General features: G+C 48.7%; 1 protein-coding gene across 2 annotated transcripts in view; it reads left to right on the top strand.

The window, feature by feature from the left end:
* The first annotated feature begins 473 nt into the window (after positions 1-473).
* LOC140403275 (zinc finger SWIM domain-containing protein 5-like) overlaps positions 474-14,100 on the top strand; it is a 93,968-nt gene continuing 80,341 nt past the window's right edge. For both annotated transcript variants that reach the window (XM_072491063.1, XM_072491064.1), the window contains exons 1-2: positions 474-679; positions 8,190-8,391. In XM_072491063.1, the coding sequence (XP_072347164.1) occupies positions 482-679; positions 8,190-8,391 (400 nt within the window). In that variant the 5' untranslated portion in view covers positions 474-481. The remainder of the gene's footprint in view (positions 680-8,189; positions 8,392-14,100) is intronic.

Genomic DNA, 14,100 nt, shown 5'->3' on the forward strand with positions numbered 1-14,100 from the left:
GCCCCCAGGGATCATTTTTCTTTTAGCGGTTTGCACAGGACTGAATTCACAAAAAAGATGATAAAAAAATAAATAAAATAAAAGTTTGGACATTGCTCATCCGCAGTCCCCTGGTCTAGAAAGTGCCCAAGACTAGACTGCCCCAGACACAGGAGACTGACTGACTCAGCCCTGCAGTAATAGACATTGTTCATGCTCCCTGCAGCTGGGTGGGCGGGGCCGTCTGCAGGGAGGGGGCGTGGCGAAGAGGGGCGGGTGATTGACATGTTGGCTAGCCAATGGGGAGGGCGGGGCCGGACGGACCGAGAGCCAATGAGGGCGCGAAGGGGGCCGCGCACGGTGGGGGGGTGGGTGATTGACGTGCCGCCGCGCCAATGGGGAGGGCGGGGCCGGGGTGGCCATCGGGGGCGGGGTAGGGGAGGTTATAAAAGGGGCGGGCGGCAGCCGGCGTGCGGTCAGTCGGTTGAGCGAGTCGTTGGCGATGGCGGACGGCGGAGGAGGAGGAGCGGAGCCGCCGACCAAGCGGCTGTGCCTGGGCGGTGGCGGAGGGGCGACGACAGCGGCGGGGATGGCGGCCAGAGCGGCCCACACAAAGGCCGGCCACGGCCGCTTCCACAAGCCCGACACCCTTCTGGACATCAGCGCCAAGAAGGTGGCGGAGAAATGGCCCTTCGAGCAGGTGAGCGAGGGGAGGGTTGGTTAAATAAATAAATCACCACAGTAAACAACACTGGAGAGCGAGGGACTGAAAACAATAGGCAATAAAGCCCGAGCTGTCAGACTCACCAGAGCCTCCTCCCCCTCAGCACCGCCAGCCCCTCCATCCCCCTCCCCCTTCGAATCGCCCCCCTCCCCCCCCTTGAATCCCCCCCCCCTTGAATCCCCCCCCCCTTGAATCCCCCCCCCCTTGAATCCCCCCCCCTTGAATCCCCCCCCTTGAATTCCCCCCCCCTTGAATTCCCCCCCCCTTGAATTCCCCCCCCCCTTGAATTCCCCCCCTTGAATCCCCCCCCTTGAATCCCCCCCCTTGAATCCCCCCCCCTTGAATCCCCCCCCCTTGAATCCCCCCCCCTTGAATCCCCCCCCTTGAATCCCCCCCCTTGAATCCCCCCCCCTTGAATCCCCCCCCCCCTTGAATCCCCCCCCCTTGAATCCCCCCCCCCTTGAATCCCCCCCCCTTTGAATCCCCCCCCCTTGAATCTCCCCCCCCTTGAATCTCCCCCCCCTTGAATCCCCCCCCCCTTGAATCCCCCCCCCCTTGAATCCCCCCCCCCTTGAATCCCCCCCCCCTTGAATCCCCCCCCCCTTGAATCCCACCCCCCTTGAATCCCACCCCCCTTGAATCCCACCCCCCTTGAATCCCACCCCCCTTGAATCCCACCCCCCTTGAATCCCACCCCCCTTGAATCCCCCCCCCCTTGAATCCCCCCCCTTGAATCCCCCCCCTTGAATCCCCCCCACCCCCCTTGAATCCCCCCCACCCCCCTTGAATCCCCCCCACCCCCCTTGAATCCCCCCCACCCCCTTTGAATCCCCCCCACCCCCCTTGAATCCCCCCACCCCCCTTGAATCCCCCCCCACCCCCCCTTGAATCCCCCCCCTTGAATCCCCCCCCACCCCCCCTTGAATCCCCCCCCACCCCCCCCTTGAATCCCCCCCCACCCCCCCCTTGAATCCCCCCCCACCCCCCCCTTGAATCCCCCCCCACCCCCCCTTGAATCCCCCCCCACCCCCCCTTGAATCCCCCCCCACCCCCCCTTGAATCCCCCCCACCCCCCCTTGAATCCCCCCCCACCCCCCTTGAATCCCCCCCCACCCCCCCTTGAATCCCCCCCCACCCCCCCTTGAATCCCCCCCCACCCCCCCTTGAATCCCCCCCCACCCCCCCTTGAATCCCCCCCCACCCCCCCTTGAATCCCCCCCCACCCCCCCTTGAATCCCCCCCCACCCCCCCTTGAATCCCCCCCCCACCCCCCTTGAATCCCCCCCCACCCCCCTTGAATCCCCCCCCACCCTCTTGAACCCCACCCCCTTGAATTACCCCCTCTCTGCTCAGCTTCTCCTATTAACCAAAAAACCCCTCTTTACCCCCCCCACCCCAAAAGAATTTGGTATTCAAATCGGTCCCGCTGACCAGTTAGACTTTTCCAAAGCCAAATAATTATTCCGCTCCTGGATTTTTTTTCTCTCATCCAAGAGACTGACTTTCTTCCAATTCGACCCCCCAGGGTGCGAACACACCACCCCCATACCTCCCCCACCAAGCACACGTGCACCCCCGCAGACACAAACACACAACCCCTAACTGTACACCTGCACCCCACCCCAACCATACACACGTACACCCCCCCCTTCGCACCATACACACTTATACCTCCACTCCGTATACACATGCACCCCCTCCCACAGTATACACATACACCCCCTCCCACAGTATTCACGTACACCCCCTCCCACCGTATACACACCCACCGTATACACACCCACCGTACACACGTACACCCCCCTCCCGCCGTACACCCCCCTCCCGCCGTACACCCCCCTCCCGCCGTACACCCCCCTCCCGCCGTACACCCCCCTCCCGCCGTACACCCCCCTCCCGCCGTACACCCCCCTCCCGCCGTACACCCCCCTCCCGCCGGCCGCGCGCCCGCCGGCCACGCGGGCACCCCCCCCACCCAAAAATTCTTTCCCCCTCCCCTCAGTTGAAAGTAAAAATTCGCTTGGGGTGGGGGTGGGAAAGAGATGGAGGATGTTGTGGATAATTTTTACGAATCAGGGAGAGGGCGTGGGAAGGACATTTTAAGAAATGGTTTTTAGGGTGAAGGGAGGAGAATGATGCATTGTGCGTCAAAGTCTGGGCACGGAGAATGGGTCTTTTAAAAAGATTGAATCGCTTCTCCAGTGTGTCTTCCTCCTGCATTTTCTCCCCCTCCCCGTGTAAGAATGACACTCGTGGTTGATTCCTGCAGTGGAAGTCATCGCATTTCGCGTTTGTGTGTGTAATTTGCAGTTAATTCTAGTGTCAGCAGTGAGGGACTTTGGCGTCTTTGCTCCAGATTGCATTTTTGGGTTGCTGTGGTCCAGCAGATAGCAGTCACAACTATTTTATTTTTAAAAAGTTATTTACCAGTAAGTTGGTACTGCGACCTGCTCTAATTGTTCTACATTGGCTTCTATGTTTGTTTTGTAAAGTTGGCTCGATTTGCACAATGCTATTTCTAAACAACGAAGGGCATAACTTCAGCGAAAGGGAAGGGCTGGCAGTCATGAAACAAATAAAATATTCTAATGAATTGACACACAGCAGAATTGATCCTGTGTTGCCAGTCTTTTACAAGGTTGGGTACATGAAATGATAATGTAGCTGGTTTGAGGCTCCGCTGAGAATCTAGCCTTTTGTTTTCGCATCGCTTCTGACGCGGAGTACGAGATTTAATTTCTGTGGAGCATGCCCTGGAATGTGTTTGGTTGTGCGTGCACAGTTTTTAAGTTCTGGTTGCTGGAAGGTGGACTTCTTGTATGGTTTTGATTTTTTGTGTGGGCGTTGCTTGCGAAGCCAGCGTTTGTTGCCCTTGAGCGGTGTGGGTTGCAGGGCCATTTCAGAGGGGCAGTTGAGTCGACTGCACTAGTCGCAAACTCATCGCCAGTGAGGACGGTAGGTTCCTCCCCCAAAGGGCTTGAGTGAACCAGATGAGTGTTTCTGACAATAGTCTCATGGCCGCTATTACTGAGAGTAGCCATTTCTTTATATTCACAATTTTAAAAAATTAATTGAATTTAAATTCCATGAGCTGCCATGGTGGGATTTGAACCGGTGTCCCCAGTCATTAGTCTGGGGGCCTCCGGATTACTAGTCCAGTGACATTACCACTCTGCCCTCTCCTGCCCTAGTGACCCCATAGAGGAGGTTTTGTCTGAAACTTGGTCAAGATGGCCACCATTCAGACTTTGGTTTGTTGATTCAGTCTCTTTATTGGCACCATTTGCAGGCGTTTTAGTCTGTTTTCCGGGAGTAAAATAAATTTAGACAGTCTTCCAACGTTTGCCTCGACAATTGGGCAGTATCAAATCAGCCTGAAAACGGCCTGTTTGTGCGTTTACGGACCTTGATGACCACTGGATTTTCATTGGGGTGTTGTCGCACATTCCCTACCCAGTTGTAATTGTAAAAACCTTTTAATCAGTCCAACTGTGTATTATGTTGTGTATACATTACGATTTCTAATCTGGCAGCTGCCCTTCCGATCGGAGAAGGTTCATGTGAAGAAGTTCTTGCCTGAAGTTGATTTGTCTTGTGGATTTGAATTACTGACTACTTTTGCACCAAAAGTTTCTCAGTTGTTCTTGATCTCTGGATTTTAAGTTTGTGAAAAGTTTCCCAGTTGTCAATTCTGTAAAAGGGGTTTGTGTTAATTCCGACGCCTGGTTATCTGAGTGGGTGTGGAAATACGTTTTAGAAAAAAAAGTACCATGAGCCATTCCCCTCCCCTTTACCTCCTCCTCCCTGGACGTAGCAGTCCCACAATCATTGGACTGACGTAATTTTGTCTCAAGGCGATTGAATCTGCAGCAACTACCAGAGCACCATAACAAAGCCTTTCCACTTCAAAGTAAAAATCTCCAAGAAAAACAGCATGGTTTGTGGTTTCTTGTAGTGTCGCTATCGATATGCTATTTGCAGAATAACAGATGCCAAGGAGGGAGGTTAAAGGCTGTGACCATCAAAAGGGTTCTTATGAAGTCATAAATGATGCTTAAGCGATTTGTCATTTGAATCCCTCTACAGACTGAACTCCCTTTTTGCTGTCTTATTTTGCGCGTTACGATCACTTGATCCTGGCTGACCTCCCTCTGCACGTTTGAGATCTTAAAGCCTCAAGACCAGGAGTGGAAGTAAGGCCATTCGGCCCATCGAGTCCTCCACCATTCAATCATGGCTGATTTCAACTCCATTTACCCGCTCTCTCTCCATAGCCCTTAATTCCTCGAGAAATCAAGAATTTACCAACTTCTGTCTTAAAGACACTCAACTTAAAGCCCTGTCCATGACGTAGCTCTCATTGAGTCTCATTCACCCAAGATCCTTGTGCTTGCTGACCCATCTTCTCTCTCGGCCCTAGATTTTAAAATTCTTGTGCGTGCTTTCCAATCTCTTGGAATTCCCACCCTAAACTACTTCCTTTCAGAATTCCTTAAAGTTTAGCTCTTTGAAGCTATTGGCCATGTGTCCTCATCCTCTTGTGTGACTCTGACTTTGTTTTATAGTGCTCCTACGAAGCACCTCGGGTGCTGCAGTATGTTCAAGGTGCCACGTAGATGCAAGATGTTGATGAAATCATTTTAACCCGTTGAGAATTTTGTCTGAGTGCATTGGTTTAGGTGCAGAGTTTTTTGATGTGTTGATGGTGTGCTACTGCCCAGTGCTCTGCTATCACGAGCTCTGCCTTAATTTGAGAATAAATGGGCTAACCTTCCTTGTTTAAAAGTGTGAGGGTGGCGCGGTGCGTAGCACTGTTGCCTCACGGCGACAAGGAACCGGGTATGATCCCGGCCCTGGGTCACTGTCTGTTGCGGAGTTTGCACATTCTCCCCGCGTCTGCGTGGGTCTCATCCCCACAAACCCAAAGCTGTACAGGGTAGCTGCGGATTGGCCATGCTAAATCGCCCCTTAATTGGAAAAAATAATTGTGTACTCCTAAATTTTTTTATTTTGAAAGTGTATGGGCTTGTAGGTTAATGACACCAGCTGCAAACATTGGCTCAGGGTTAATCTAGTTTTCTGAAGTCTGATTGTTTCTAGTGGAAATTCAGTTAGTCTTCTCCTTTTGGCAGCTACTTGAGATAGCTCGTAACGCAGTCAGCTGGCAAAATATTCCCATCGTGTAGTTTTGAAGAAATCTGTGTTCAAAACTTGCATCTGAACTGCCAACAAATGAAGGGAAAAAGCTGTGGCCCTTCAACTCATGCTTAGTGTGGAGACTATGTTGGGATAAATTATACATAATCTGTGGAAAGAATGGACTTGATGGGCCAAATGGCCTTTTTCTTTAACGTTTTCCAACTAGTTCTGGTTAGTCCTTCCCTCATCAGATAGGGTGGTGGTTTATGAAAGCAAGCTACAGAACTGACTAGTGAAGATGGTGGGGATTGGGCTGGAAAGGGAAGAGTGGCTGATTTTTACTTTAAAGCGATTCCTGGGATGTGGCTAGCTAATCCTGTGCAGAATTAATAGTCATCAATGGTTGCATGTTCCATGTTTAAAGGAACCCCTTGCAGGGTCTGCTGTCTTAAATATAGTGACTCTTTTCAGCAGTTCACATTTGTCTTCACTCGGGAAAAGGACGATGTAGGACCAGAATTCAGGGAGGGACTGTGGGGTACAGTTTGACTTGGAGAGCGAGGAAGTATTCGAATAGAATCCCTACAGTGCAGTAGGAGACCATTTGGCTCATCGCGTCTGCACTGACTTTCCAAAAGAGCGCTCGCACATCCACCCATTCTATCCCAGTAACCCCATAACCTAATATGCACATCCCTGGACATTAAGAAACAATTTATTATGGCCAATCCACCTAACCCGTACATCTTTGGACTGGGAGGAAACCGGAGCACCCGGAGGAAACCCACGCAGACACTGGGTGAACGTGAAAACTCCACACAGACAGTAACCCAAGGCCGGTATTGAACCTGGGTCCCTGGTTTGGAGACTGCAGTGCTAACCACTGTGCCACCATGCTGTCCATGGAGGATTTGGTGGGCTTAATAGGGAGAAAATTACACGGGCTCTGCCTCAAATTTTTAATTCCTGTGTGGCCACAGGGGAAGTGGTAGAACATTGGAGGGCAGCAAATGGGGTTCTAATTTTCAAGTAGGGCGGTAGATGTAAACCAGAGAATTACAGACCAGCCGAGCCTCATCAGCGGTAGGGAAACTATTGGAGACAATTCTGGAGGAGAGAATCGATCTCCACTTGGAGAGGTAGGGTTTGATCAGGGATAGGCGGCATGGCTTTGTCAGAGGGAGGCCATGCCTAACAGACATTAATTGAATTTCCCGGGGAGCTGATTAGGTATGTGGATAGTGCAATCAACGTAGTTTATAGGGATTTCAGCAAAGCCTTTGACAATGTCCCACATAAGAGACTGATAAAGAAGATTAAAAAGCACACAGGATTTAGACTAGCTTAGCAAGGTGTGTCCAAAACTAGCTTAGTGGTAGGTGACGGGTTGAGCTTTTCGGTGGCAGATGGAATTTAATTGTGAAAAGTGCGAGATGATGCACTTTGGAAGGAGTAGCAAGACAATGGAGTACTTGATGAATGGCCGGACACCAGAGGGATCTTTGGGTTCTTGTCCACAGATCTCTGGAGATGGCAGCGCAGGTTAATTGGGTAGTTGAGGCATGCGGGTGTCTTTTTATCAGTCGTGGCATAGATTATAAGAGCAGGGAAGTTATGATGGAGCTGTACACAACTTTGGTTCGGCCCACAGCTGGAGCACTCTGTGGAGTTCTGGTTGCTTCGCTATAGGAAGGATGTGATTGCATTGGAGAGGGTGCAGAGTAGATTCACCGGGATGGAGCATTTGAGCTGTGAAACTGGATATACTTTGGTTGTTTTCTTTAAAGCAGAGGAGGCTGATTGAGGTTTGTAAGATTGAGGAGTATGGACAGGATGGTTGGGAAGCAGCTGTTCCCCTTGGATGAAGGATCAATAGCATGGTGGTATAATTTGAAAGTGAGGGCAAGAGGTTTAGAGGGGTTTTGAGAAAAGTTCCCCAAACGGTGGTGGGAGTCTGGAATGTACTGCCTGGATTGGGGGGGGGGGGGGGGGGGGCGCGGGGGGAGGGGGGGGGTGTAGAGGCAGGAAGCCTCACAACCGTTTAAAAAGTACATGGCCCAAGGCTATGGGCCAAGTGCTGCTGGGAGGTGGGATTAGTGTAAATTTAGTTTTGTTGATGGGCCGAAGACCTTTTCTGTACTGCACGGCTCGATGAAAGTTGGTAAAAGGATATCGCTTTATTTAACTTTGGAGTCAATATCATTCTATTGATTACTTCTGAAAACCAGGATACATTTTGGAAGCACTCTGTTCCCCCGCTATTGTCTTAAGATCTTGAAACCGTTATTGTGCTATTCTCTACTGCTCCACTTTCGTTTCCTTTATTCTGTGTGCATTTTATTTTTAGGTAGAGGAGAGATTTTCTCGCATTCCAGAACCAGTTCAGCGGAGGATTATTTTCTGGTCCTTCCCCAGGAATGAGCGGGAGATCTGCATGTACTCCTCACTCAGCTATCAGTGTCAGGAAGGGGAGAAGGATGGTGAGGTTCCGTTCAACAAAGGGCTAAGATTATTGGAGACTGGAGCCATCGATCGGGTACTGCAAGTAGGTGAGTATGCCATCAGGTGATCTGGGGGCATGGATTGCTGAATGCACTTGAATCATGAGGAAATATTAATCCAATTTGTAAAGCACACAGTGTGCCACTGTCGTTTCTGATGGCACATGCTCTATTTGGTTAAGACATTATCACGCGTGAGATGGTCACACACTCCGTTTTTGTGCCTGTGCACGAGAAGAACAGGAAGGTAGAAAGGCCCCTGAGGATGTTTGCAGAAGGCGTTATTTCATCGTGCAGCCTGCTTGTTTGCGGGAGGAATGGTTTGGGTCCACAGACTTGCATCTATAAAAGGTGCTTAATGGTATGCAGAAGATAACCCGACAAATCTTTGCTTGTAATCACTGCTAATTGACATTTTTTTCTACTGCCTTTGCTCTTTGAAAAGCAGTATTTGTCAGCAGCAGCTAATAAGATCTTCGCAACCAGCTTAGCCAAACATGAGTAGCAGTTAACATCATCTTTTGTTATATAATGGACTTCCTTTTGTGATGCTAGTCTAGTCCCAAGACAGTGGAACTGCAGCATTTTCCCACAATAGTGAAGTCATAATAAAGAATTAACTTCAGATGGCTTAGGGCACAACCTCCCATTTTAAAAAGAAACATCGCTGAAGTGGTGACGGGTGCTCCGTGTCATGTGCTCAGAGTTAAACTAAACGCAAGATTGCCAGAGGTTTCAGGTTGACTTCTCGTTGTCCTCTGTGACCCTTTTTTTTGTTCATTTGACTGGGCCTCCAATAGAGGCTACAGTCTCCTCGGCCATGACTCACCGAGTAGCACTTTGTTGCTTCTGAGTCATGTGGTGATGGGTTCCAGTCCAGAGGCTCAGAAAGGTAGCCTGACACTCCAGTGCAGGACTGAGGGAGTGCTGCAGTGTTGATGTTGAACTGAGCCCCTGTGCCTGCCTGCTCCCTCTGCGTGGGGCTAATGGACCCCATGGTGTTATTTTGAAGAGGAATTCCCCCCTGGTCCTCTGACTGTTTTAATATTAAATAATTTTGCCACTATGATGTTGCTGTTCATTGGAACTTTATGTGGACATTGGCTGTCAAGTTTCCTGTACTCCAGCAGTGGCTGATACACTTAAAACATTTTTTTAAAATACTTCCGTTGGATGCCCCAAAGAGTTTTACAGACAATGGTTATGAATTTGTAGCACAGTGGTTAGCACTGTTGCTTCACAGCTCCAGGGACCCAGGTTCGATTCCCGACTTGGGTCACTGTCTGTGCGGCGTCTGCACGTTTTCCCTGTGTCTGCGTGGGTTTCTCCAGGTGCTCGGGTTTCCTCCCACAAATCCCAAAAGACGTGCTTGTTAGGTAATTTGGACATTCTGAATCCCACCGTGTTCCTGAACAGGTGCCGGAGTGTGGTGACTAGGGGATTTTCACAGTAACTTCATTGCAGTGTTAATGTAAGCCTACCTGTGACAAAGATTATTATTATTTTTTAAATATGCTAACTTTGCTGCTGCTTGCTGGGAATAGTAGGGGAGACGGTACGTGAGCTGGTGTTGGTGGTATGAAACCAGCCTGGGTTCCTGCTCTCCCTGACAGGTGTGGCCCTGGAAAGTGTTGGGGTATGGGTGGGCTGTTGCCTTGCAGGTCAAATAGTCATGAAGGCATTTTCTGTTGACACCTAATCAAGATGCATTGATGCTTGCGGATCATATTCCAGTTGAATTGGTGGCATAAAGCTGGGGAGGCGAGTGAAAGAGGGGTGTATGGAACTCCATTGTAAATATATTCCACCACCATGTAGCTGCCAATGTTTTCTGTCCTTGCTCGTTATATCTGAGCCAGGTCTAGGAATGTTTTAGTTTCTCGTCTGGCTTGTACAAAAATCCACTTTTACAGTGCTTGCATAACAGGTGAACCTTTTGCACAGTTCTGAAAGCTGATTAGACGATGAGTCAGGAATCCAGTTTCCCTTTTTGTGTGGTAACAGTGCACCAGCCAGTGACTTCTGTCTCTGTGCTGAGCTGTTGGCCTCTGGGCTTCCCTAAACTGATTTTGTTTGGGGTGTGTAATTATGTATAATTCATATCAGAGGTCCCTGAGAAACCACAGGCAGGTGCCTGGTTCGAGATTGTTTAACAAGCTTATTTTTGCACTTGCAAGGTCATCTGACTGAACCAATCCAGCAGTGCACAAGAAAGAATAATTCTGACAAATGTGAACAAATGATGCATTTGCAATAAAGTTTAGGATGTACCCCAAGGGCCTCCGATAATGACCTGAATCGTAGAAGTAAACTTTGAGTTGTTTGAAAAGCTGCCTTGTGAGCCAGCAACTGTGCAACCTTGACGTGCAAGTCAGCTGTTTTGTACATATAAATTCTGCAGTGTTTGTGTACTGTGGCTTTCTCATTTAGCAGCTGTCTGTTTAAGGTGCTTCTAAATTTCTTTAAATAGACGATGCTCAGTATTGATCGTTGTCTGTCTTGCCTGCCGTGTGGGTCTTTCGTCTTGGAATCCTTTCCCTGGAGTAGTGTGTCTGACAATTTGGTCCTGAAGGCAAACCATCAAACCAGTTTGGGGATCTACTGGTTCCCAAAAAACAGCAGCCCATGTGTTCGGCATAGGAAGAGCTGTGTCTGGTTATTAATTTCTGTGTCAATCGCTCGCTGGCAGGTGTAAGGTGGAGAAAAATCTAAATGTTGAACATTGGAAACAAAGCTAGAAAGGGTGCCCGACTGGCTGGTCAGAATCCAAAAGGACAGATTCACGTTTCAAATCTGATCCGTCCAGATTCACAGTGATTTCTGATATTGTGTTATGTTGTATCTGTCAGACAGCTCTACAATGGGAAGAAAATTAACATGGCAGCCCATTTGAATGATGAGTTTTATAAATTGTTTCCCCTTGCGAATTTGGTGCTCCCTAGCACCTGACAGTCCAGCTGTTGAGGATAGGCCAACTCCAAGCATGCACTTGCTTATTAAAAGAATTTACAGTGCAAAAGGGGGCTATTCGACCCATCGGGTCTGCACCAGCCCTTGGAAAGCGCACCCTACTTAAGCCCACGCCTCTACCCTATCTATCCCTGTGACCCGACCTAACGTGGTGGACACTAAGGGGCAATTTAGCAAGGCCGATCCACCTAACCTGCACATCTTTGGACTGTGGGAGGAAACCGGAGCACCTGGAGGAAACCCGCGCAGACACGAGGAGAAAGTGCAAACTCCACACAGTCGCCCAAGGCTGGAATTGAACCCGGGTCCCTGGTGCTGTGAGGCAACAATGCTAACCGCTGTCCCCATCGTGTTTAAGTTCTAACGGGCTGGAGTTTTTTTTTAAAGGGTTTCTGACAGGATTGCCTCATTGCTGGTAAATCTGAGATATCGGAAAATACAAGTTACTGGGCGTGTGGATTTAAACCCCCTCAAACTGCAGATGAGGAGTGCTTGTTCTTGCATATAACAGCCTGTTAATTACTGTAACATTCGATACTGAATAATTTAATTCCATTATTACAGGTGTGTACAGAACTTTGCCAACTGTAGACAAAGTCTAATTAATGCATTTCAGCTGTTTGAATACATGGGTAACTGATATGTCGTAATTCACTGAGAGGAAGAACGCTTCTGAATGTTCTCCTAATCATTGTGAATTTCTTTAGTCCAGGAGGAAGGTATTTCGGCTGTCGTGCGTCTGTTGGCCCTTGTGAGATCCTATTTCTCTTTGCCTCATCAAATTTTCCTCTCTTTTTGTTCCTCCCAAGCCTTTATTTTCCCCTCTTATGATTCTGTTTTCACTACTATTTTTCGGGAATTCTATGTCCCACCAACTCTTACAATGATCAAAAAAATGTACGCCCTGCTCCTGATTTCACCGACCTAGGACAAAGTAGCCGCTCTCTGATTTTTACACACTGCGTGCGTTAAGGCTGTCTTTTTAAACTGAGAATTGCGGCCAGCGGCAGGACATCATTTGGGAGAGATGTCAAGCTTTGGTTAAAAAAACATCATTATGGGAGGAAAGACGTGTTACCTGACCCCTTTGAAAATACAAGGGTTACTTTTGATGACCAGGCCTGCTAAAACAGCTGCCTCGCCACATGAACTACTGTGACCTCTGCATCTGCGACTCATTTCAAGTGCCTGACGCAGGCCTTTCACCCACTTGTGTTAGATTAGGCTCTGATCCACCGGCAGTTGGGTAACTGAAGTGCATGTCAAACATGTGCTGGCTGGTCTGTCGGAATACCTGCAAGGCCAGCAGTGCACTTCTGGGAATGGGAGCAATTCAGTGATATATTTCAGGGAGTTCCTGGGAAAGCACTGAAGTTGGAGAGAGAGGTATATGGAGCCTTGATTCCAATGGGCAGGACAATGAGCATATAGTGTGATACAATGGTGCGTTGGGAGGGATATCTCCTGATATTGAGGTAATAGATGGACATAAGCGAGTTATTCGTTTTTAGGTTGAGGAAACAATACTGTCAAAAGCAAAGTACGAATTTCCTGGAAACCTGAAAAATTAGAAATGCTGGAGAGAGAGAGAGTTGGTCTTTTAGACATATATGTATGTATGTATCGTCAGGCTAATATTTCTCTTGGCAGTAGCTGATGTGGCTGCTGATGAATTATTATAAGGGGTTTGTATCCTAAGTAACATCCTTGCAGCACCTCCATACCTTTAAGTAGTTTGTTAGTATCTTTGTTAACTCAGGAAGAATGTCTGAAGATTGGACGTCTGAAGACATTAATGCAGCGACGGTCTATCTTGCATAGTGGTGCTTTGGCAGGCTAATCTAATGCGAGTGGGTGAAAGACTAGCCAGTTTGAAGGGATCAGTGTGTGAACTGCGTACTAACGAACAGACATTAGCAGAGAGCAGCCCTGCTGCATACTCAGCATGTAGTAATGTTGCAGTCGATTGCAGTTCAGGCTATGGGCAAAGCCAGAGAGGAAACTTTGCTCAGTTCTCCTGGCGGTGCTGACTCATGCCTGGACATGGTTTTTACAAGTGCTGACTGCCCTTCAGCATCTTGTGTAAAGTGATTGCTCCTATATTTATTGGAGTCTGGAAATCGGAGCCAGGTCTGATCCTGTACTCTCTGCTTGAGAGCAGGTTTCAGCAGGTTGCTGGAGAGCACTGTGGTCCCGGCCGAAATATGCATGACTCAAGTGTTGGTTCTATAACGTCTTGTCCTAAGTGGCCTCTACATAGATCTGAGCAATGTAGTTTGATGAATCGTTTGTGGTATACAGTGACCAGCTTGGTCCTGGAGAGGCTCTAAAGTCATGATTCAACAGGGTGATGCCAGGCATGGGGTGATCTTTGAACTACTACTGCTGGGAAGATTTAACAAAGTTTCTAACGTTGAAGGTTTTGGTAATGAATAGGGGGGTGGGGAAAGTTACCTATTGTGGCAAAGAAACATGAAATTACCGTTTGAGGACAGAGACCTTTATTCCTGCGGCAAGTTATTAGAGCTTTCCCTGAGTGGAGGCTGAGAATCATAGAATGTACAGAGAGCCATTTGCGTTCTCATCCAACGCACTAGTGGTCTTTGAGCAAGCGGAAATGAGTAAATATTTGAAGTAGATAAAAATGGGAGCGAGATCATAGCACTGAGATTTGTTTGGGATTGCTCCAGTGTAGAACTGGAAGAGGCAATCTGTGTGGTTTATCAGCTGATATCATTTGGTCGACCTATATTTCTTTGGATCTGTGTTATTGAGTTCTTTGAGAAG

Source organism: Scyliorhinus torazame, chromosome 27 (genome assembly GCF_047496885.1).
Source record: "Scyliorhinus torazame isolate Kashiwa2021f chromosome 27, sScyTor2.1, whole genome shotgun sequence".
In the NCBI taxonomy this organism is placed as follows: domain Eukaryota; kingdom Metazoa; phylum Chordata; class Chondrichthyes; order Carcharhiniformes; family Scyliorhinidae; genus Scyliorhinus; species Scyliorhinus torazame.